This window comes from Stomoxys calcitrans, chromosome 2, assembly GCF_963082655.1.
Source record: "Stomoxys calcitrans chromosome 2, idStoCalc2.1, whole genome shotgun sequence".
NCBI lineage: Eukaryota > Metazoa > Arthropoda > Insecta > Diptera > Muscidae > Stomoxys > Stomoxys calcitrans.
The window spans coordinates 28,984,797-29,008,490 of record NC_081553.1 but is presented as its reverse complement, the minus strand read 5'-3'; the positions used below and the strand labels follow the sequence as shown (position 1 = coordinate 29,008,490).

At 38.4% G+C, this 23,694-nt stretch overlaps 1 protein-coding gene across 1 annotated transcript in view; it reads left to right on the top strand.

Moving 5' to 3' along the window:
* The first annotated feature begins 4,127 nt into the window (after positions 1–4,127).
* LOC106082583 (uncharacterized) overlaps positions 4,128–23,694 on the top strand; it is a 68,666-nt gene continuing 49,099 nt past the window's right edge. The window contains exon 1 of the mRNA XM_013245196.2: positions 4,128–4,957. Within this exon, the coding sequence (XP_013100650.2) occupies positions 4,602–4,957 (356 nt within the window). The 5' untranslated portion in view covers positions 4,128–4,601. The remainder of the gene's footprint in view (positions 4,958–23,694) is intronic.

The following is a 23,694-nucleotide window of genomic DNA, read 5'->3' as shown; positions in this document are numbered from 1 at the left end:
TGAGAACATATGTAAATACCTATTTTTGACGTAACAGCGAGTTGCATGGACCCCTCAACATTTGAATATGGATCAGATCCGACTAGATTTGTATTTTGGTGCCATATAGCCCTCTTTTCCGATTGAAGGCATTAAACGCACAAAAGCCGCATTTCTTACTCATAATTTACGAAATTTGGAAGAGATCCCTTGGCACTCGTACCAGAAAACAGCACCAAGTCACCTTAAAAATAAATGGTAGACATGGCAAACCCACACCTTATACCAGCAATCGTTCTTGACGCTTACGACTCTCAACGACCAAATCATAAAATACTCCTTTAAATTCGTTGATCTATTGTAAGTGGTTTTGCTGATGAGCATAAAATGATTGCTTGGCGTATTTTACATTTTGAGCAATACTCACGAGGGCCCACAATGACAGTATCTGAATGAAGACACACACACAACTACCGTTCAAAGTTATGAGAGCTGAAATTAATTTGCATGCTTTGTAATGGCTAGGGTAAAGAAACAAATGGAAGTAAGTATGTCACTTTTGAACAGACGAAAACAGACAGACAGCACTTACGTCACTGATAAAACCAATTCTAATCCAAAAATAAAAAAAAGCAAGTGCAAAAAAACAGCGGATTATATTTATATCGCTCAACTTAACTTGATGTATCATTCCTCTGCTTGCTTTGGCTTTATATATCACTAATCTGAGTGGTGTTCATTTGCAAACAACAAACGATGTCCGCCGACCAAATTGAAAATCACATCCACGGAACGATGACTGAAACGTTCGCACATTTTTCACTTTATTGCATTTGTGTGTGTGTTTCAAACTAAATTTGTTTTTATGTGGCATGCGATACAGACAATTGCTTTGGTCAAAGTGGCTATTGAGTGTCAAATTTTGGATCTCATGCAGTTCTCTGACACGTACCAGTTATTGTCAATATTAAAACTTTATCATTTCAGAGATCAGAACTTTTTCTCCGAGATTTGAAAATGTGAGACCCCTTGTAAAAGTATAAAGAGCCTCGACATTCATGGTTTTATTCTGCTGTATAAACGAATAAACAGTGGCGACTAGAAGTGAATTCATTTTAACTTATCGCTCACCATTTTTTTTTTATTTTTTGACTTGGTATTTATATGTTGGCAAAACCTACCAAAATATGAGGTCAGCCTACCAACCTACCAAGAGAATAAAATCCTAGCCATTTTGGAAGGAACCTGCCAAAAACGGTTGGGACGGCAAATGAAACATCTTACGCAAAATTTTATAAAGATCGGACAAAAATGGTGGCTAATACAGCCTCAAAAGGCAACATGGGGTGAAAGATATATATGGAAGCTACATCTAAATCTGAACCGATTTTGACGAAATTTTGCACACATGTTGAAAAGCCAAATGAAACATCTTACGCAAAATTTTATAAAGATCGGATCAAAATTGTGGCGAATAAAACGTTAAAAGTCTACGCCGGATGAAAGATATATATGGGAGCTATATCTAAATCTGAAACGATTTGGGTCAAAATCAATTGCGTTCGTCCTTTGACCAAAAAAGTGACTTGTGCAAATTTTTATGACAATTGAACAAAAATGCGACTTGTACTTGATTACAAGAATACATGGACAGACAGACGGACATAGCTAAATCGAATCAGCAAGTGACTCTTAGGCTAATGTTGGAACACACGACAGCTAAACATCAGACTATATCGGAAATAGCTGCCATATATACCAATCTCCCGATTTAAGGTTTCTTTGAAATTTGGTGATTTAGTTGAAATTAGGCACAGCCAGTTGTATTAGGCACCTTGAGAAAATTCATCGCAAACTTCTTCCATTCCACCGACAAAGCTCTTTTCGGCTCAACGGGTACGTAAATAAGCAGAATTGCCGATTTTGGAGTGAAGATCAGTCAGAAGCATTGTCAGAGCTACCAATGCATCCAGAAAAAGTCACAGTTTGGTGCGGTTTATGGGCTGGTGGCATCATTGGACCGTACTTCTTCAAAGATGATGCGAATCCTAACGTAACTGTGAATGGCGAACATTTTATTTCACTTTCGGGACCGATCAATTAGTCGCCTAGATCGTGCGATTTAACGCCTTTAGACTATTTTTTGTGGTGCCACGTTGAAGCTCATATCTTTACAGACAAGCCCGCTTCAATTGACGCATTGGAAGACAGCCGAAATGTTAGAAAGAATATGCCAAAATTGGACAAAGCGGATGGATCATTGTGGCGCAGGCATGATCAACATTTGCATGAAATAATCTTCAAACATTAAATTATATGGACCGTACTATCGACTCAAATAAAGATTTCATGTTTTTTTGTGTGTGTGTGTGTTTTTTTTAACTTTCCTATATTTCTTAAAATATCACTCTTTATACGTTTCGTATTGTAATCCCAATTACCATTATGGCGTTGAATTGTGATCTGTTGTTTTCCTTGTGCTAAAAGTAAAACAAAATAATTGCTTACGGGAGTTGTAGCTCAGGCGCATTTATATACCTACCAAACAATCTATGTGTCTTTGAAATTCTTGTTGTATTTTCGTGTGACTGGCGCCATTTGTCTGTTGCTCTAATGGTTTTTGTTATTGGGCATTGGGGCATTTGTCTACCTTTGACGAAAATTTAAAAATTGTCACTTTCCAAGTTCACCGTTCACACAGGACCGACAGGGTCGACATACTGAATGCTCTTCAAAAAGAGAGACGCTCTTACTTTTTTCAGGAGGAGAGACACAGGACAATAATTTTTAGTCTGGTAAATGAATAATCGTTACATCGAAACATTTTTGTCATTAAAAAGTTCTGGTTTTAACACTAAAAGTAAGATTCCTTTACCGTAGGCGAAGTTGCTAAAGTATTTACAATAACCAAAGATATTTGAGATCAATAATTCTGCATTTATGGCTAACTTTCGATATGTTGGAGTGAAACGTTACACAGGTACAATACAAACTTCGTGAGAAAAGTGTTTTGTTTGTGTTAAATAAAGACATAGAAGGATTTTGTATACTCTATGGGGTCTCAGATCACTACTTCGATGAGCTACAGACGGAATGACTGAAGGCCACCGCAGCGCAGAGGAAAAATTTGCATTTGCAAAACTGTATCATGATATTCCGGCACAGGATAGTTGTCACCACCACATAAGCTGGAACATTGAGGTCCGATCTGTGTAGTGTTAAATGATGTCACGAGAAGCTTAGCTGCCAGCTACCGGGCGAGTCCATACGGGTTAGTTGCAACGGCAATCCCGGACAATCAGTTGTATCGGGCGGAGAGTCTCAGTGAGAGGTCGGTTGGCGCCTGCTCTTGCACAAATACTGAGTGCCTATGATGCTCGATATGACATGGTGAGTTATTGGTGCCTTTAAATAATCAATGGCAACCCCGTTCCAGTGGCGATCGGTCCTTTAGACCGGAACGAGTTACATTTAGGAGCTTGATAAGGATTGCCACCTCTACATGAAAATGTGGTTACAACAATAACATGATTACAACAAACAAACGGACAAATTGTGGTAAATTGCTATCATGCCCATCACTTCTCTGAGATAAGCTGTCACACCTTTCCCAAACACTGTGCCTTTGCCGGATGCCAAGTGATGTCTCTTTTATGCACCTGGGTTGCGGTGAATTTGTAATTTAAAAGCACTTAGACAAAGTGCCATGATGCATACCAATCCCAACGCAGAAATAGCAAAATTGCCTACAACACACAAGCAATGATGACACCTGACAGACAAACAAGAAATTTTGAAATGTAGCAAACCACAAAAGATCTTGGTAGAACAAAACACACATATGCAAGCACTCACGCAATGCATCTTTTGAAAAGTTACCGTTCTTTGTCTCCAGAGTATTTCAATGTTAACATGATAAGAAAAAGAATGCAAATCAGTTGAAACACGTGCCGGTGTTTGTAAAAGACATGCGCCAACTTTCTATCTCTCTCTCTCTCTCTCTCCGGTTGTTATGGTAGTTAACAGAGATATGATGTTAGCCTTCAAACTATGTTAAGGGCAACAGTTGAAGTGATGTTAATGCCTGGACTCCTAAGTCATAAAAAGCTTAACAGCATCCTGCTAGGTAGTCAGTCTAGCAGTGTAACTCAACATATAAAAAACGGAAACGGAAGTAACGGAACGACCGAACGACCGAACGAACGAACATAAGAAAATACGAAAAGCAACCAGTTAAAACACTTGTTGGTCTGGTGCCCAATAAAAATAGGCTAATAGCATTAACACTAATTAAAGAAAGTGCTAATTTCATTGTGTTGTGCGTGCAACAGGCAGCAAGCAAGCAAAAACAAAATGTCAACAAACAAGAACAACTATAAAAATAAACATATAATTGCCTGTCCTGGTTTTGTTTTAATATGAAATCGTAAAAATTGCCATACTATTCGTACATATCCAAAGCCCGAGGAAGGCTAAAATACAAAGTAATAAAAGTCCAGCCATAGTAATTCAAAGTGGTTTTAATTGCTCAATTATCTGAACATACATCCCTCCTCTAATCATAACTTTGGTCAATTAGCTTACTTAATTAAAAACGAAACATTCGCTAAGAAGAAGACCAAATGTTGCAAAATTTATGTGGTCACAAAAGCCTTTGGGCTATACAAAATGTTGTACTACTAGTCCAGGCTCTGCTCTTGCTGCTGGCACCCTGTGTTGTGGTACAGGCAACAGATATGAATTTTCATCAAGCCAACAATGGCAGCAAATATGATTCTAGATATAGGAAGGAAGCACAAACAATGGTCACCACAACCATTCCGCTGGGCAACACCGATCGAGGAGGTGTCCAGGTGAAATGTGGTAGTACCCAAAAAATGGTCGATAATTGCTTTAGAGATTTGCCACCACATCTAATGGAGTTCTTGCAGACATCCAAAATTGCAATAAACGAACAGGAAATAACATCTAAATGCAAGTGAGTGATTGAAGAAATATGAGTGGGCTGTATGAGTGTAGTAGAAGAGTATTCGTGAGAATTAAGAAATATTACACCACAAAGTAGGTTATACAATAAGATTGTCCTGACAAGAAACGAAGAAGTTTGGGGACAGCAGTGATGTGTGCTTGTTCCTCGTGCAGAATATAAGATTTTATATCTTTAAGAGCAGAAAACATGTAAAAATATTCTAGAAATTCACAAATTTTTAACTCAGTTTTTTCAAAGTGAGTGAAGCGGACGTGCTTTCATTTCGCTCCTTGAAAAAAAAATATCTGTATCTCGGAATAGGTACCTATTCCGAAAAATTTTAAAGCTTTTCAGGAGTAGGCTCAAAATGGACTCCAAAGATCCAATAGCGCACGATGGACCCAATGACCAGATACAGAGGCAAAAAGTCCATTTTTTAACTTAGCAATCTTCATAAAGTAAAGCGGAGTATTGCTAAAGAGTTTGGAAAGCCCAAAAACAAAATATTAGAGCTAGGTGGCAACTCTGTATTTAGAAATGATCTGATAAAGTTGTCGGTAGCTGTTGTGTTTGATTTTTTTTAACCAATTTTTGACAAATAAACATTTGCGTTGGCACTATGTAGAAGGGCCGTAAGTTCGAAATGGGGCCTGAATCGGAGGATAGTCCACTAGCTCTAGAGGAGAGTGATTAGATAAATATTTACTTACGCCTCAGTAGTTTGGTTGGCACTATATAGACGGGCCGTAGGCTCGAAATGGGGCTTGAATCCGAGGATAGTCCACTGGCTCTGCAGGAGCGTGATTAGATCAATACTTACTTACGCCTCAGTAGTTTGTCGGGCACTTTGTAGACGGGCCGCAGCCCGAAATGTGGCCTGAATCCGAAGATAGCCCACTGGCTCTACAAGAGAGTGGTTAGATCAATACTTATTAGCATATTTTGCAAATTTTGCCCACGAACATTCCACTGAGGAACAGGGACAAACTTCTCACATATCAATGAGTGCAGTCCAATTCAAGTTTAAGCTCAATAATAAAGGGCCTCCTTTTTATAGCCAAGTCCGAACGGCGTGCCGCAGGGCGACACCTCTTTGGAGAGAAGTTTTACATGGCGTAGTACCTCACAAATGTTGTTAGCATTAGGAGGGGAAAACCACCGCTGAAATTTTTTTCTGGTGGTCTCTGAAGGCGTTCAGCGTCATAGTAGGGCATGCTACCCTCTGCGCTACGGTGGCCAATACTTACTTACTCCTCAGTATTTTGGTGGACTGCTAAAGAGAAAAAGTGCAATATAAGGACCATACAACAGGTTCAGAGAACATGTTATCTTTTCATAGGCAGAACGATGAAGACCACTCCCACTAGGGCACTGGAGAGATATCCGATCTATTCTAGATATCCGATCCATTGACATACAGATTAAGTGTGATCCAGCCATGGTGGCTATCAGACTTAAGTCGATGGAAGAATGGATTGAGGATGGGAGCAGCTTATACCATCGCGGTTTAATCAAGGCGACGATAGGAAACCTGGAAAGAAGGGGAGAGGTTTCCGATCGAATACCTGAGATGACACTTGAGGTCAAGCGCAAGGCATTGATGCTAGCGGCACAGTCTTGGACTGACGGAACTGTAGCATTGCCATCTGAAAGATCATGTTACAGGGATGGACCAAAGCTAGAAGACAGAGTGGGCATGGGGGCCTACATTGACAACCCAGGGACTGAGATTTGTTTTAGACTGTCCGACCATAAAACGGTCCTCCAGGTGGAGATCGGTGCGATCACGGAATGCGTGACGTGGTGTGTGTGCGTCTGTCTTTGCGGACAGTAAAATGGCCATAAGGGCAATAACAACCAGGACGGTAAGGTCAAGAACAGTCTTGAAGTGTAAGAAGGAGATTAGCGCCTTCTCTGAGGATGGCGCAAACCCAATCGTTATGGTATCATAACGGGGTACATAAGACTACGAGCTCACTTATGCAAAATAGTTGCTGCAAGTGATAGCATGTGTAGAGCATTTGGCGAAGATGAAGTGACGTTGGCTTTCGCGAATAAAAGACACCGTAACTAAGGTGGGGCCACACTACCAGACATGAACCAACTTAGGGAAGTGGTATGAAAAAAAATTAAGGATTTTTTAAAAAGCACGGAATTCCTAACTTAAAATTTTCTTTTTCGAGGTTCCTTTTTAGTTTTTAATGCGCACAATCCGTCCAAAGTGTCATGGGAAGGATTAATATCCGAACCCTTTTTTCAAACTAACCTTAAAATTTGCGTGTCAAAAAAAGTGTGTGAAGTTTATTATAATCATATATATGTATAATGCTCCTACAGAGATGCAATTTAAAAAAAAAAAACGAATATTTGGTAAATTATTATTGTAGTCTATAATTTTGGGAGTTAAAGTGTATCGCCTTTGTATGAAGTTTTCGTAATTTTTCCTTGTTTCTTGGAGCACAAATTTGTTCGTCCGACCTCGTGCGACCTAATCGGCAGAAAGGTAATTTAGTCTACTTTTATTTTTATAAGGTTTCAAGTGATTGAATTTGTCCTAAATAGGGAAATTAAGTCAATGTTTAGATATGGCTCCCATATAATCCGATCTCTGAATTTCTTTAGCCTCTACTTGTCGCAATTATTATCCGATTTGGCTAAAATTTAGCACACTGACTTTTCCAATGACCGTTAACATCCACGCCGATAAACCACGGTATGGTTTAAATTGGTCCATAACCTGATAAAACTCCCATTTAAACCGATTTCCCGATTATACTTCTTGAGCCCATAGACGGTGCAATCCTTTTCCATTTGGCTGAAATTTTTAACTATCATTTTTGCAATTACCTCCAACATTCCAGCCTAGTATGACCTGAATCAATCTTCGATATCTCGGAAGATCAGTTTATATGGGAGAAGTACAATTCAACGTCCATCTCTAAAAGTAGGCGTGGCATAGATCATTTGACTTCATATTTTGTCAGCGTCGTCTTGATGCCCCCACAGTGGCTTGTGCATAATTTTAGAGTCCTAGCTGCTTCCTGTGATTTGTTGCCTCAAAAATCCTCATTGGGCGCATAGTGCAGCGGCGGTGATGTCACCAGACCGTAGCATGTTGTCCGCCCCTCCTAAAGGCACCAGTAGTCGAGAGTAATATTTCAAGCGGGCAACCAGTCGTCAGACTAATTAATGAGGAAGAGACGGATAAACCAGAGGAATGCATAGTTTGTCCCAAGCCTTTTAGTAAAAGTGGTGTTTCCGATTCGAATTCAGACATCAATAGTGTCAATTAAACAAACATCGAATCGAGCGATAAGGACGGTCGGATGACGACAGAAGTAAGCGAGGGCATCATCAAGCTCACAAAAAGACCGAGAAGCCAATACGGGGCACGTTGAAGGAGACAGAGGAGCATGGACCGGCAGCGTGTTCGGCCGGAATGCTGGAAGGGATGGCACTGGCATCCAGGCACTTCTACTGGGAAGAGAATCAGATCTCCCGAAGAGCATAACACTGCTAAAATGCTGAAAAAAAGAGTTTCTCGCTTTTAAATACTTTGGAAAAACCAAGACGGACGAAAACAAAGTCGAAACGTGAACGAAGGAAGCGCACACGGCCCCTGAGGGGGGAAGGGGAAGATGGTCGCTGAGAAAGATAAGGAGTCGCTCTTTTACGCTGGATTGGCAAGGAAGCACAACAGAGATGAGATGACTTTTGCGGTCATCGATATCGGCCCCTGAGTCATCATAGAGGACTGTGACTTTCGAAAGGATGATACAGCCATCACGGAAAGGGAAGATGGTCGCTGAGAAAGACAAGGAGCCGCCATCTTACGCTGCATTGGCAAGGAAGCACAACAGAGATGAGATGACTTATGCGGTCATCGATATCGGCCCCTGAGTCATCATAGGGGACTGTGACTTCCGAAAGGATGATACAGCCATCACGGAAGGGGAAGATGGTCGCTGAGAAAGATAAGGAGCCGCCCTCTTACGCTGCATTGGCAAGGAAGCACAACAGAGATGAGATGACTTATGCGGTCATCGAAATCGGCTGTGCATGCGGTAGGATTCCACCAGATCGTCCGTCTCAAGTGGAGGATCTGGTTAACGAGAGAATTTTCGAACATGTGTGAAGCTCTGAAGAGGGTCCAACCATACAAATGATGAGGTACGAGCATAGAGGGAACACCATTACGCTGATGTCCCCTCTGCATTGATACTGATGAGAAGCTCGTCGGAAGTATCCCTGGAGCGCAAAGCTGGTGAGAAAGATTGACATTCCCCAACTCACAAGGGCGACGGTCTTCATCAAGAGATGGGGCAGTAAATTTGCGTCGGAACTCATGTTGGGATTCTTGGGCAAGCAATACCAAGACTTGGTCGCGGATGTGGGATGTTTTCCACAGGAAGGGGAAGGAATTCTCCTTATGGTTGGCATTGATCTAGTCTCCGTGACAAGTTTAGCTAAGACTAGAGGCATGGCCTACTACGGAAGTAAGGCTGTCTTTATCAAGATTGGAAAAATTAAGATACTTAAAAATCCTCATATTGATACCGCCTAACAAACAGGAGGCTGGCAACGAGACCATCATCGACTGTCCCAATAATGAGAAGACTAGTATAAGAATGTTCCTTATATTAAAACATCAGCCAACGCAGGGCTGAAAGACTCAACACAGCCTAACGAATAGTTATGGAACCATGGCGACTTTCTCGAGATTCGGAAAACTAGGATAGACAAAGATCCTAATATTGAAACATCAGGCAGTGCAGTGGCAAAAATGTCAATGCAGCCTAACGAACAGGGAGCCGATGGTGAGACCATCACCTTCTCCCAAGAGGCTCATTTACTTAAGATTTGGAAGACTAGAATAAGCAAAGTTCATAATCTCAATGCAGCTTATTGAACAGGGAGTCGACGATGAACCCAACAATCTTGGAATAATGAGGTTGATCGAAGGCTTTACATTGTAGAATTCATGGTTAAGGAAGCCTTGAGGAGCTTCAAACCATTTAAGTCACCCAGATCTGTGGAATATTTTTGGCGTGACTACTGAAAGAGGCCGACCATCTGACCACTATTTTCACAGCTTGCCCAGAACTCGCATAGACTCCAAAAGCCTGGCAGGAGACAAGGGTGGTATTTATACCCAAGCCAGGCAAAGCATTTTATGCGACACCTAAGGCCTACAGACTTATAAGCCTTACGTCCTTGCTGATAAATAGTAGGACATCCAGCGAACAGCTCAAGTACAAGTTGGGACATTCAACGAACTGCTCAAGTAGAAGGTCGGTGAAGACTGCCTTGCACAAGGTTGTGCATAAAATAATGGAATCCTTCCCATGCCAAGATGTACACATTGGCGGAATGCATACCGACATAGAGGGGGCAATGTGTGGATTGATACACTGATCCAATCCTTAGACCAGTACCGGTTGGACTGGGTCCTTAGAGACTGACAAATGCAAATATAAGGGAGCAAGTGGCACACGGCACGCCACAGGGAGGCATTTTGTCGCCGCTGCTATGGATGACCACCATAAATAACCTATAACGGATGCTGACTGAGGAAGGATTTGAACCCATCTGCTCTGCAGGTGATGTTATAATGCTTCTAGGGGTTCAGGATCCGCACCAGTCATGCAGAATAACCGAAAGAACCGGTCTTGCAGATGGCATACGATTGGGCTAGACCCAGGGGTGAAGCATATACTTCTTCCCTGGTTGCCAGAATGTCTATATCAAGTACAAATATGGACTCACCATTGCATCATGTGATACATCATTTTGAATTGCATCTCAATCATTCGGATAATACGTTGGAGGCTGTTTGGAACATTGATTGGACCTTTAAGAATGTAAACTTTTTTGCCTTACGTATGGCATGGCTTGGAAGAGGAAACTGATTCCGTTCACACACAGAAGAATTCCAGATTTAATTATACACAGAGAGATATAGACTTTTTCGGGCTTGTATTGCGGCTGGGAAAGGAATCAAGCATGTGGAATCACAATAAACCTTGCGGTGGTCTAAAGTGGATGCTAAGCCTCCAGAGATTTGCCGTCATGTTATAAATAATTTTTCTAAGAAGAAGAATTTGGATCAGATTAGCTTTTTATCTAATTGTAATGAAATATTCGACTTCTTGAAACCCATTGACATTTTATTTAAAATTTTTTCTGATTTGTTCTACGAAACATTTCTTCCACACAAATTGCATAAAAGAAAAATATTTGTACTAATTAACCACTAGTACATGTTAACATCTGAAATTTAACCTAACCAAAACTGTAGCGCTAAGCTGTTATAATACCTTTAAAATTTCAAAAAAAGCCATGTAAATCTCGGGGTTTAACCAAAAACCAAATTTAAAGTGCAACAAATCTTTAAAAGTTTCAGGGAAACCAACCCAAACAAAACCTAAAACCATTAGAAAGGACAACATCCTTTTAGTATGTAAACACAATCGAAACACACACATATACACACAACCAATAAGAGTTTCAGAGTTTTAATCTGACCCCTTGTTTGGCTTGGGAACACTTACAGCTTTACCTTAAATGGATGAATGTGTATTTTTCGGATTGTCTTTGATTGAAAGGTGCTTTAACTGCTAATACTTCTTTGGGTTTTCTTTTTTAAGATCTGTTTGAATTTTACTGAAGAGACACCCACAAATAAATTTGGACAAACACATTTGATTATTCAATTGTTGAGAATTTTTAAGAGGGATTAAAAATATTTTAAATGTTTGCATGCCCTACATCATAGATTAAGGGATCTACCAGCTTTGGCATTAAGTTAAGCTAGTAGCTCGAAATATAATATAATAAGCCAACCGTAGCGCAGAGAACATCAGAAAATTTTACTTATACTGTAGCAGCAGTATAAGTACAATTTTCTTTTGAAATTCCATTTCCAGCACCCCGAAAAAGGGCTTATTTCCTGACGTCACCGTATAGGGCTCAGATAAAATAAGATAGTGAGAGAAGGCGCAGCGGAGCAAGCCCTGTCCAGCTATATATACTAGCGATTTCGCTGAAATTTGAAACAGTGGGTAGTTTTACGCCTCCAAACATAGGACCCAAATATGGTTCAGATCGGACAATATTTGGATATAGCTTCTATATAGACCGATTTTCCGATAAAGGGTCTGATGCCCATAAAAACTTTATTTTTTACCCGATTTCGCTGAAATTTGAGACAGTGGGTAGTTTTACGCCTCCCAATATAGAACCCAAATATGGTTCAGATCGGACTATATTTAGATATAGCTGCCATATAGACCGATTTCCAGATAAAGGGTCTGAAGCCCATTAAAGCTCTATTTACTATCCGATTTCGTTTAAATTTGAAACAGTGGGTAGTTTTAGGTCTCCCGACGTTCGTCCCAAATATGGTTTGTGTCGGACAATATTAAGATATAGCTTCCATACAGAACGATCTGCCAATAAAGGGTCTGAAAACTTAATTTTTTATCCGATTTCGCTGAAATTTGAAATACAAAATTCAACAGTGACTTATATTTATTAGACCTCTTAAAGTCCGTGCCGAATTCGGGTGCATAAGTTATCCAATTTTCACCAGGTTGTAGCGAAGGTTAAGTTTACATATACACCCGAGGTGGTAGGTAACCAAAGTACCGCCCGGCCGAACTTAATGACTTTTTACTTGTTTAGAATATTTATTTGTTTGCTGGGCAATATCAACAATTCACCCTGACCCTACTTCAGCTCTTTGTCTAATCCTTATTCATAATATTCAACGAGTTGAAAAGAAATGCCTCCATTGTGTTTGGGACTAAAATACCTTTTTAACAAGATGCCATAAAAAAAAATCACAAAAGTAATTTGTAACTATGCTGAGAGTTGATGCTCCCGCAATAGGTAGTCGAAAGAAAATGTTGGGGGTAAAAAATAATTAACCATAAAAATGATACTTTGTTGCCCAACAATTTACCATTTTATTTAAAGGAGGTCCCAAATCCCGAAATAGCCGCAAAAAAAGCTAAAACAAAAATAAACTTTTGTTTATGTGCTTCATATGTGACTGAGGATTCGTCTGCACGCTCCATCATATTTTGGCCTCTAGGCCGTCCTCATGTAAATCCCCAGAATACTTGGAAATTATGAGGAAACCTTCGAAATAAACCAAAAAATAAATAAGTACTGACACAATTATTTATTTTCCAAATCAAAAACTTTGTATTAATTTTTGTTTTATCGTTGGAATAGCAAAAATACCAAGAACACAAAAATCACATAAATGGGAAAAATGGAAAAATGTGTCATGCGTTGAACTTTGTGCTCGTGCCGCACGTGTTCCCTTGGGGTCCATTTTGGTAATTTAATGTCAGCAGCAGACTCTTTTCTATATTCATACCAACACACTCTCCGCCCACTCACACACACCGCACACATACATACATGATAAAGAGTTTATATAGGAGTATTAGGTTGGTTTGATGAAGAAAGGCTGACTCCAAAATAGAAAAAACAACCAACAACGAATATGTTTGAGGCTTTTCTCACTTCAAGTGGAAAATTGACATACTTAACTTGACATGTCAAAGAAAAATCTACCAAACACGTCATTAGATGCGGTTAGTCCCACTTGAATCCATCATCAAGGATGTTATTCATAAGTAGAGGCTGAAAGCACAAGTTATCGCTGGGGACGAATGTGACAGCTTGCAGCGTTGATTAGGAATCAATAAAAATTAAGAAAACTTAAATACTAAATTTTATTCATTTTTTATTAAAAATAAAAAATTTTTATCTTATAGGAATCCACTGTTATCGTTTAAAGCCCTATACCCTTCATAAAAGTTAATATACGTACCAACTCATAACATTTCTTTTATTAGCTTTATCTTTAATTTTTCTACAATTAACAACAAATGACTTGGCAATAAATACTAGTCGTTCATTTGGACCTTCCATTGGTGCAAATAAATGAATTGCCTTTTAGGGTCTGTGTAGAAGTATTCTACAGGTGTGCCTTACTTTGGCCCAAGTTCATGGTGACAGAGCCATTGAAAAAAGTTGTTTCGCCACAAACAGGAATAAGCCGTTAGGGATAAAATGTGACCAAATGATAAATCAGTGGTCTGGCTTAGCAAGTAATTTAATTACAACTTTGTGTTTAATGAAAATAACCATTAATTGCCACAGATCCTTATCAAGGCCACCAAGCATTGACCATGACCACATCGAGAAAACAAGAAGTGTGACAATTGATATTTTATTTGAAATTAACTGTGTCCATTGTAAGTGAATAAATATCTTCTGCAAAAAAGTCGATTAAGGCAAAAATAAGTATAAAATTGAGTTAACTCCGGTCAGGCCAAACCTTGAAATAGACTTGCATTGGATAAATTTTTTTCCGTTTTATTTATGAGATGAGTATGTCCAGCTGTTTATTCAAAATAGTAAATATGTAGCAACGTGATTGATATCTATGAGCTGAGTTTTATATAAAAATGCAAAGCAACAGTTGTTTAAGTTGTTAGGGCCCGTGTCTCACCAGATGTCAAAAAATTAAGTACCCTATTTTTACCACTGGACCATTGTGCATCCGCCGTTTTAATGTCCACCACAGAAGGAGGGAAGCACCTTGAAATATTGCTCATATATTTGCTGCTGAACATCTCGGCATCGAAGGATTCTCCTATTTTAAGCACATCCTCATGCAGGGTGCACTGCACTATATAGCACTAAAATGCCTTTATCGTGATTTCGACCGATAGACGGACGGACATAGCTTCATCGACTAAGAATGTCAAGATGATTAATAATAGCTGTGTTTTATTTAAATACTGCACTGCACCATATATTGTAGTACTAAACATTGGATATTGGATAATAAAAGCACCTTTTATGGGCCCAAAACCTTAAATCGATGGATCGGTCTATATGGCTGCCATATCCAAATCTGGACCGAACTGAGCCAAATTGAAGAAGGATGTCGAAGGGCCTAACACAACTCACTGTCCCAAATTTCGGCGGCATCGGTCAAATAAAAACCTTAAATCTAGAGATCGGTCTATATGGCAGTTATATTCAAATCTGGACCGATCGGAGCTAAATTGAAGAAGGATAGCGAAGGGCTAACCCAACTCACTGACCCAAATTTCGGCGGCATCGGACAATAAATGCGCCTTTTATGAGCCCAAAACCTTAAATCGAGAGATCGGTCTATATGGCAGCTACATCCGAATCTAGACAGATTTGGGCCAAGTTGCAGAAAAATGTCGAAGAGCCTAACACAACTCACAGTCCCAAATTTCGGCGACAACGGACAATAAATGCGCCTTTTATGGGCTCTAAACCTTAAATCGAGAGATCGGTCTATATGGCACCTACATCCAAATCTGAACCAATCTAAGCCAAATTGGGGAAGCATGTCGATGGGCTCATCATAACTCACTGTCCCAAATTTTGTCAAAATCGGATAATAAATTAGCCTTTTATGGACCCAAGACCTTAAATCGAGATATGGGTCCATATGGCAGCTATATCCAAATCTGGACCGATCGGAGCCAAATTAAAGGAGAATGTCGACTTGCTGTCCACCGCTGATCAAAAATATATATTCTTTATAGGGTCGGAAATGGATATTTCGATGTGTTGCAAACGGAATGACAAAATGAATAAACCCCCATCCTTCGGTGGTGGGTATAAAAAAGAAGGGGTTAAAAAATGTTTTGTAAGAATAATTTTAAATTTAAAAGCAAACCAGTAAAGAGAGGCAAAAGTCGGGTGGAGCCGACTATATAATACCCTACACTTACCCTATAATTATAAATGCCGGAAATATATAAATATATATATGTATATGAGAGCTATATCTACATCTGAACCGACTTTTAAACAGATCGTTTAAAAATTGTTGTGACTACGGTTATAAAAGTGCCAATCCGGCGATAAATATGTATGGGCGCTACATCCAAATTCAAACTGATTTTGATAAAATCTCGCAGATATGTCAAGATCAGTAACAAAACAATCCGTGCCAAATTTGGTGCAGATCGGTTGAAAATTGGAGTAACTGTGGCGATATATATATATGGAAGCTATATCTAAATCTGAACCAATTTTGATGAAATCTTGTAGATATTTTAAGACCAGCAACATAACAATCTGTGCAAATTTTGTGCCATTTAAGTGCATATATATGGGAGCTATATCTAAATCTGAACCGATTTTGATGAAATCTTGTAGATACATAAAGACCAGCAACATAACAATCTGTGCCAAATTTTGTGCAGATCGGTTGACAATTGTAGCTACTACGATCATTTAAGAGCAAATCGGGCAATACATATATATATATATACACGGGAGCTATATCTTAATCTGAACCGATTTTTACCAAAAACGTCATATGTGCAAAATTCCGTGATGATTGGAAAACAAATACGACCTGCACTTTGATTACAAGAATACATGGACTCACAGACGGACATGGCTAAATCGAATCAGATAGTGATTTTGAGTCGATCGGTATACTTATCAATGGGTCTAGCTCTTCTCCTTCTTAGTGTTGCAAACAAGTTCACAAATTTATAATACCCTCTACCGTAGTGGTGGTGTAGGGTATAAAAAGGTATCCACAATCGATTGAAAACAAGCTAAATCACATTCAATGTTCATGCACAGTTCACTTGAAATTCACTCTCCTATACACTCTCCTATCTCACATAACACATCTATCTTTATTGAAGATCTGTGGTTTACACTGCTCATTAAAACCTGTTTAATGACTCAATCATCTGTTTTTCCTTCATAAATACAGCTGTCTTGGGCCATAGGTCTGGATTTAATGAGCAGTGTAAACGTGCTTTAAGTTCATTTGTGTACATTTTCAGCAGAATCCATGGTGTTGGGTTCCACAGATTCGGTTCGGTCATATGTTCTTGCTTCTTTCATTTTAAAGAGAGATTTCCCAACAATCTTTTTCCTCTGTGCCATCTCCTTCTAATGTTGCTCACTTCACCAGAAAAAAAAAAACAAAAATATTTTGTTTAATTTACGGTATTTTGTCCTTATAATTAATGGGATGCTGAGATGAGAACAGAACAGAACAGGGCATTAAATTTCAACCACAATACTTGCAATTACGTTCCCTGATTTGGTGTTTCGTTGTTTTCTGGGTTTATTCTTCTACAATACCAAGGAATTGAAATTCATCTGTTATTAGCGCTAAAAAAAATGATAAGCTCATTACTTACCAAATTTAATTAATTGCTTGTAATTAATCTCGACAATCAGATATAAAAGAAAAGTGAATTTAAATTTAAGGTAATTTTTAAAATTCCCCCACAACAAAAGATTAATAAGAAAATAATCTGAAGGAATAAAATGTTATTAACAAAATTTAATCGAAGAACAGGGATGAGGAATCTCAACCGAGCCCATAACCATAAAATAAAGGAACTGCTGGCTAATAAAATACTTAAATACTCATTAATTTTCCAGTAAATTGGTTAGAATATAAAAAGAAAAAACTCTTTTCTTTAGAAAGCTGTAGCCTAGTCTTCAAATTGAGTTTAAATACATTTTGAACTTGATTTTCTAAAGAATATCCTTTTTTGCCTTGACCAACAAATCCCATGTTTCTTTCATTCCCTTCACCGAAATAACACCTACATCATGCTTAATTAATTTCCTGACCAACAATAAAGGATGTTGGATGAAAAAAAAACAACTTTCTGACATCCATACATCCTCGAGCTAAAGAACTGTTAAAAACACGCTTTACATTGTTTTTGGAAAAAAATGCTGTATAATTTTGCCCTAAAGGAAACCATCAGTCATCACACCTGTTTTAATTGGATTAAACTTTACATTTACCGGACTTCATGACTTTTAGGTAAGAAAGCCCAAAATGTTTTGGTCGCCTTGTCTGCAAGAAACAAAGAAAGCAACCTTCCAAATAGAAATGACTTTGAAAAAAAGAGTATTTTTTTTAAGGAAACATCAACCAATATATAAAAAATGTGTCCTTAGTCAGAATACCTTTTAAGGAATACTTAATCAGATTAGACTCAACTTAAATGCACACATGTATATACATACACAAATACACACACAGGGCCCATGACATTGATAAATGCGTAATGCGGAGCATTGAACGCCTATTTGCCTTATTATTATTGGGGGGAGAGCAAACATGATTTGTGTTGCCACCTGAACATACCCCTATACCCTACATAGATGAGGGGTTGATAATTGGGTTGTATGAGAGATGGCTTCCTTCTTGTTTTTCTCTTTGCCTTCATTCTCTTTGGCGTCATTATCGCTATACTGCAAACTTCCTGGGAGATGGAGGCAGTTTGTCTTTAACTGAAACCATAACAACGCATTTCAATTTATGCATGAATGGCTGGTTAATGGATGACTGGCTGACGCATACCTGTGAGGTGTGTTTGTGTGTGAATGCAGGGGTTTGAGTTATCGAAACTGTTACTCTCCTACAAGATGGTAAACGAATAAATAACAAATAAGGCCTAATGTGGAATTTTTATTAAAAGCCACCATAATAAGGGTGCTAAAAATAATATTGGACATAAAAAGTCAATATGCCAACAAATTAATCAAATGGAAACTGGAAAATTGGCTTTATTATTTTATAATAAATTAAATTTCGAAAAAAAAGTTTGATTTTATTTACATATTTGTTTAATGAATACCTACACAACAAGATTAATCCTTATATTTATAGTGCGGGCTTATAAGAACACTCATATATCCTTCTTAGGAAACAATAAAACAATTTTTAAAGGAATAGACATTTTAGAATATCATTGTAGAAAAAGAGAAACAAAAAGAGAAACAAACAAAAATTGTAGAAAATAATTAAAATAAATTTTAGAATAGGTAAGAAAATAATATTTTTTTAAAGAAAACAAGTAAAAAGGCATTAAGTTCCATCGGACCGAACTTTGGATACCCACCATCTCGGGTATATATGTAAACCCCCTTTCGTCACAATCCGGTGAAAATGGGATGAACCCGAATTCGACACGCAAATTGAGTGGTCTAAAAAATATAAGTCATAGTTGAATTTTGTATTTCAAATTTCAACAACATCGGGTAATAAATAAAGCTTTTATGAGCTTCAGACCCTTAACCGGTATATCGGTCTATATGACAGCTATATCTTAATACAGACCCGACTGAACCATAATTGAGCCGGATGTTGGGAAGCATAAAACTACTCAAATTTCAGCGAAATTGGTTGAAAAATAAAGCTTTTATGGGCTTCACCTTTATCGGGAGATTGGCCTGTATGGCAGCTACATCTAAATATAGTCCGATCCGAACCATATTTGAGACGGATGTCGGGGGACCTAAAACTACCAACTGTTTCAAATTTCAGCGAAATCGGGTACTAAATAGAGATTTTATGGGCTTCAGACCCTTTATCGGCAGATCGGTCTATGTTGGGAGATGTAAACTACTCACAGTTTAAAATTTTAGCGAAATCGGTTAAAAAATAAAGCTTTTATGGGCTTCAGACCCTTTATCGGCAGATCGGTCTATATGGCAGCTGTATCTAAATATAGTCCGATTTGATCCATATTAAGGTCAGATGTTGCGAGACTACTCCCTGTTTTGAATTTCAACGAAATCGGTTGATATCGGTCTATATGACAGCTATATCTAAATACAGTCCGATCTGAAACATATTTGAGTTGGATGTTGGGAAGCGTAAAACTACTCACTGTTTCAAATTTTAGCGAAATCGGTTAAAAAATAAAGCTTTTATGGGCTTCAGACCCTTTATCGGCAAATCGGTCTATATGGCAGCTATATCTAAATATAGTCCAATCTGAAACAAATTTAGGTCAGATGTCGTAGGCTTAAATAACCCAATGTTTTAAATTTCAGCAAAATCGGGTACTAAATAAAGTTTTTATGGGCTTCAGACCCTTTATCGGCAGATCTGTATATATAGCAGCTATATCTAAATATAGTCCAATCTGAAACAAATTTGGGTCAGATTTTGGGAAGCTTAAAATAACACACTGTTGCTAATTTCCACGAAATCGGAAAATAAATAAAGCTTTTATGATCTTCAGACCCTTTTTCGGAAAATCGGTCTATATGGCAGCTATATCTAAATATGAACCGATCTAATCCATATTTAGGTCAGATGTCGGGAGGCTTAAAATAACCCACTGTTGTTAATTTCCACGAAATCGGGCAATAAATAAAGCTTTTATGGTTTTCAGACCCTTTATCGGTAGATCGGTCTATATGCTAGCTATATCTAAATAAATCGGGAAGGCTTAAACTACTCACTGTTTCAAATTTCAGCAAAATCGGATAAAAAATAAGGCATTTATGGGCATTAGACCATTTATCGGGTGATCGGTCCATACAGCAGCTATATCCAAATATGGTCCGATTTGGCCCGTTCAAGAACTTAACCAGCGTGCATCAAAAAGACGTATCTGTGCCAGATTTCAGCTCAATATCTCAAATTTTGAAGGCAGTAGAGTGTATACAACCGACATCATTAAATCGTCTTAGAATTTTACGACGATCCGAAAAATATATACTCTGTAGGGCCGAAGATTGATATTTCGATGGGTTGAAAACGGAATGACTAAATTAATATTCCCCCTATCCTACGGCGGTGGGTATAATAAAATTTTTAATCAGCTAATTTCCAAGAAAAATTTAAAGTCTTTTTTTTTTTTAAATTGACGCGTTGCTGATTTTTTGGATATTGTGAGGAAGAGTATACCAAAGACGTATGCTACTAATATAGGTGATTAGATAGGTTTTTGAAACACATGTTTCCCTCTTTCGGTAGTTTTTTGGGTATCATGTGGTCATATAATTCTTAATGTTTGATTATAACATGCCAAAAACCCAGACACATTCAATTGGCCCCGAAAGTGGATATCTTATTCGTATTCTACTCCCAAATACATTTAATTCAAACCCATATTGATGTGGTAGGTAAATATGGCCGCTTTGGGGTGGGACTTCCCTCCAATTCCCTTTGATTGTGTACCTCATAGTGCTTATCGATTAATATATTCACTTGGGTTGTTTTGGATGAAGGAGATGGAGTGGAGGATCTCCCCACTCTCAGATATCGAAAAAAAGAGTGCCCTGGTTGAGGTATCAAAGTACCATTCCAAACCATCAATGAACATTTTAAGAATAGAAATAAAATTAAAAAAAATAAATAAATAAACAGAGAAAGCTTGATTTCTATTAAGGTGGCTTAGTCGGGATAACTTTCACTGGACATCCTTTGGGAGATACGTGCAATTAACAGTACATGGCTTCTACTGAGTCCGATCAAGCTTATCACCCTTGTCATAATTGCCTATGGTTAAAAATCAGTCCAAACCTGACACGAGCTCGAATAGATCTCATATCTATTGAGGCAATCAATGGTCTGTCCCGCTCACACAATCATTCGTCCGATCTGGTCCATTAACCTGTCCTTTGTTCAGAGCACGTTTAATTACCATTACGGGCATACAATATGTTACCTCTGTGGCGCCCAGTCTAATAGTCCAGTTTCATATTAGAAATCAGACTATTACGGGCACTACTGGATCCGGGCGGTTGCGTTAGCCAAATATGTGCATCTTGTCCGGCATTTCCGAATTCCAACTTTAGGTATTGATCGAGATGGGTTTTGTCTTTTCGGGATCAATACATAATCCTATCCAGTAATTAACTCCCACCATGAGGTTTAGGGATTTATCCAATATCCGATAACAGTTTGAGGCCGTAGCTTAAACTTGACGGAGCATTTCGCGGGATTTCAACTAGCAGATCCTCATGTTAACCGCTGCAAAGGAGTTGTCATGATATAAGGACCCCCTAGATTAATATACCATATTTCATATCCGTATGCATAGAGATTGCCTACCTCATGTCCAACGAATACGAATTCTCTAACGGAGTTGCCTATTCTAAGCATAAAAAATTTGAATTGCCTAATCAAACGGGAGTACCTATCAAAAAGCCAAATCCAGGGATGGGTTTTATGGGAACGGTATTGTCTACCACAAATATAAAAGGTTCGAAATGCCTAGTCGAACTGGATTGCCTATCGAGAAGCCAAATCCGGGGATCGGTTCACATGGGACTATATTAGTTTATAGACCGATTCGGATCATACATGTCACAGATGTTGGAAATCCGAACGAAAGTCTTTGTGCCAAATTTCAAATCGGATGAAATTTGAGGCTTCTAGGGACTCAAGAACGCAAATCTGGGGATCGCTTCATATTGGGGCTATATGAATTTTTAGACCGATTGGAAGCATATTTAGCACTGACGTTGAAAGTCATTACAGAAGTCCTTGTGCCAAATGTCAGTCAAATCGTATGGAATGTGAGACTTCTAGGGACGGATCGAGTTCTTACAAAACGGGGGTTCGCTTAGTAGGGGGCTAAATTCACATCCGAAACGCTATTGTCCGAAAAACGACCATCGATGGAAAATTTTAAGCGGATATCTTCATTCGTTCGAAAGTGGGACGTTGCCATAGTTAAGCGTCATATTGTCCGAATAAATGAAAAAACGCCAGGTAAGAGGTCATTTGAAACTGGACTTAAATGTCCAATGAAAGACCACGAGGAAAAAGTCGTCTCAAATCTAGATGTCAGAAATAGGAGAAGTAACACAGAAGTTCGAAGCGCTTGCTAATCCCTTTTGAGTTCGGTCAATGGTCAGTGACGGCCAACTAGATGGGTTATTAAGAGAGGGCTCCCGACATTTAGCTCAAAAATTTAATAACACAGTTCTAAAGTCAAAAAATGCAAATTTGCCCATGAACATTCCCTTAAGGAACCAGGCAAACTTCTGACATATCCATGAGTTTTATAAAAACTGTGCAATAGCCGTTGTCAGAATGTGAACGGGGTGGACGTTGGATTGTGAACATTTGTGGTTGATCTGATAACATCTGTGTTTTGATTCACTTTTATGAACAGATGTGGTAACTTTGTCAACGTAGTGTTTGATTTTTTCTATGGGTGTAGTGCCTCACAAATGTCGCCAGCATTAGGTGGGGGTTACCAACGCTGACAATTTTTTCTGATGTTCTCTACAGGATTCGAACCCAGGCGTTCAGCGTCGTAGGCAGACATGATATTTCTGTGCTACGGTGGCCTCCATCTTATCTTATATCTCCGAATAAATTATTTTCAAATTTTTCGATTTGGCAACACTGTGCGGTGGTCGGTATAATAAATTTTTATGGAAATTTTAAATTGTTTACTGAAAATCTGCTTATGTTACCTGTTATGCAAATAACACATTAAATACACTTTAGCTCTATAAATGTTTTGCAAATTTTATATAATATTTTCTTTTCTAAAATCATATCAAAGTTTTCCGTGCACTTTAAACAAACTCATTAAATCACCATATGTCTCATTAAGTGGTTTATATTTTCCATTACTCTGAATACCATTTCAAGAGATAATGAAAAAGGAAATTCCTTTTCAAACCAACATAAATACACCGTTGGATGAATAAATGAATGAATGTGCGAATATATTATCCTACATGGAGAGTGCATATCACAACGCAACAGGTGGCATATTAAAGGATGTTTTCTTTTCACTCTCATCCTGGGTTACAGTGGTTGGATATTGGAAATGTATTTTGCGAAAACAAAAGGAACCCTGACGTTCTTTGTATTGGGTTGCCTAAAAAGTAATTGCGGATTTTTTAAAAGAAAGTAAATGCATTTTTAA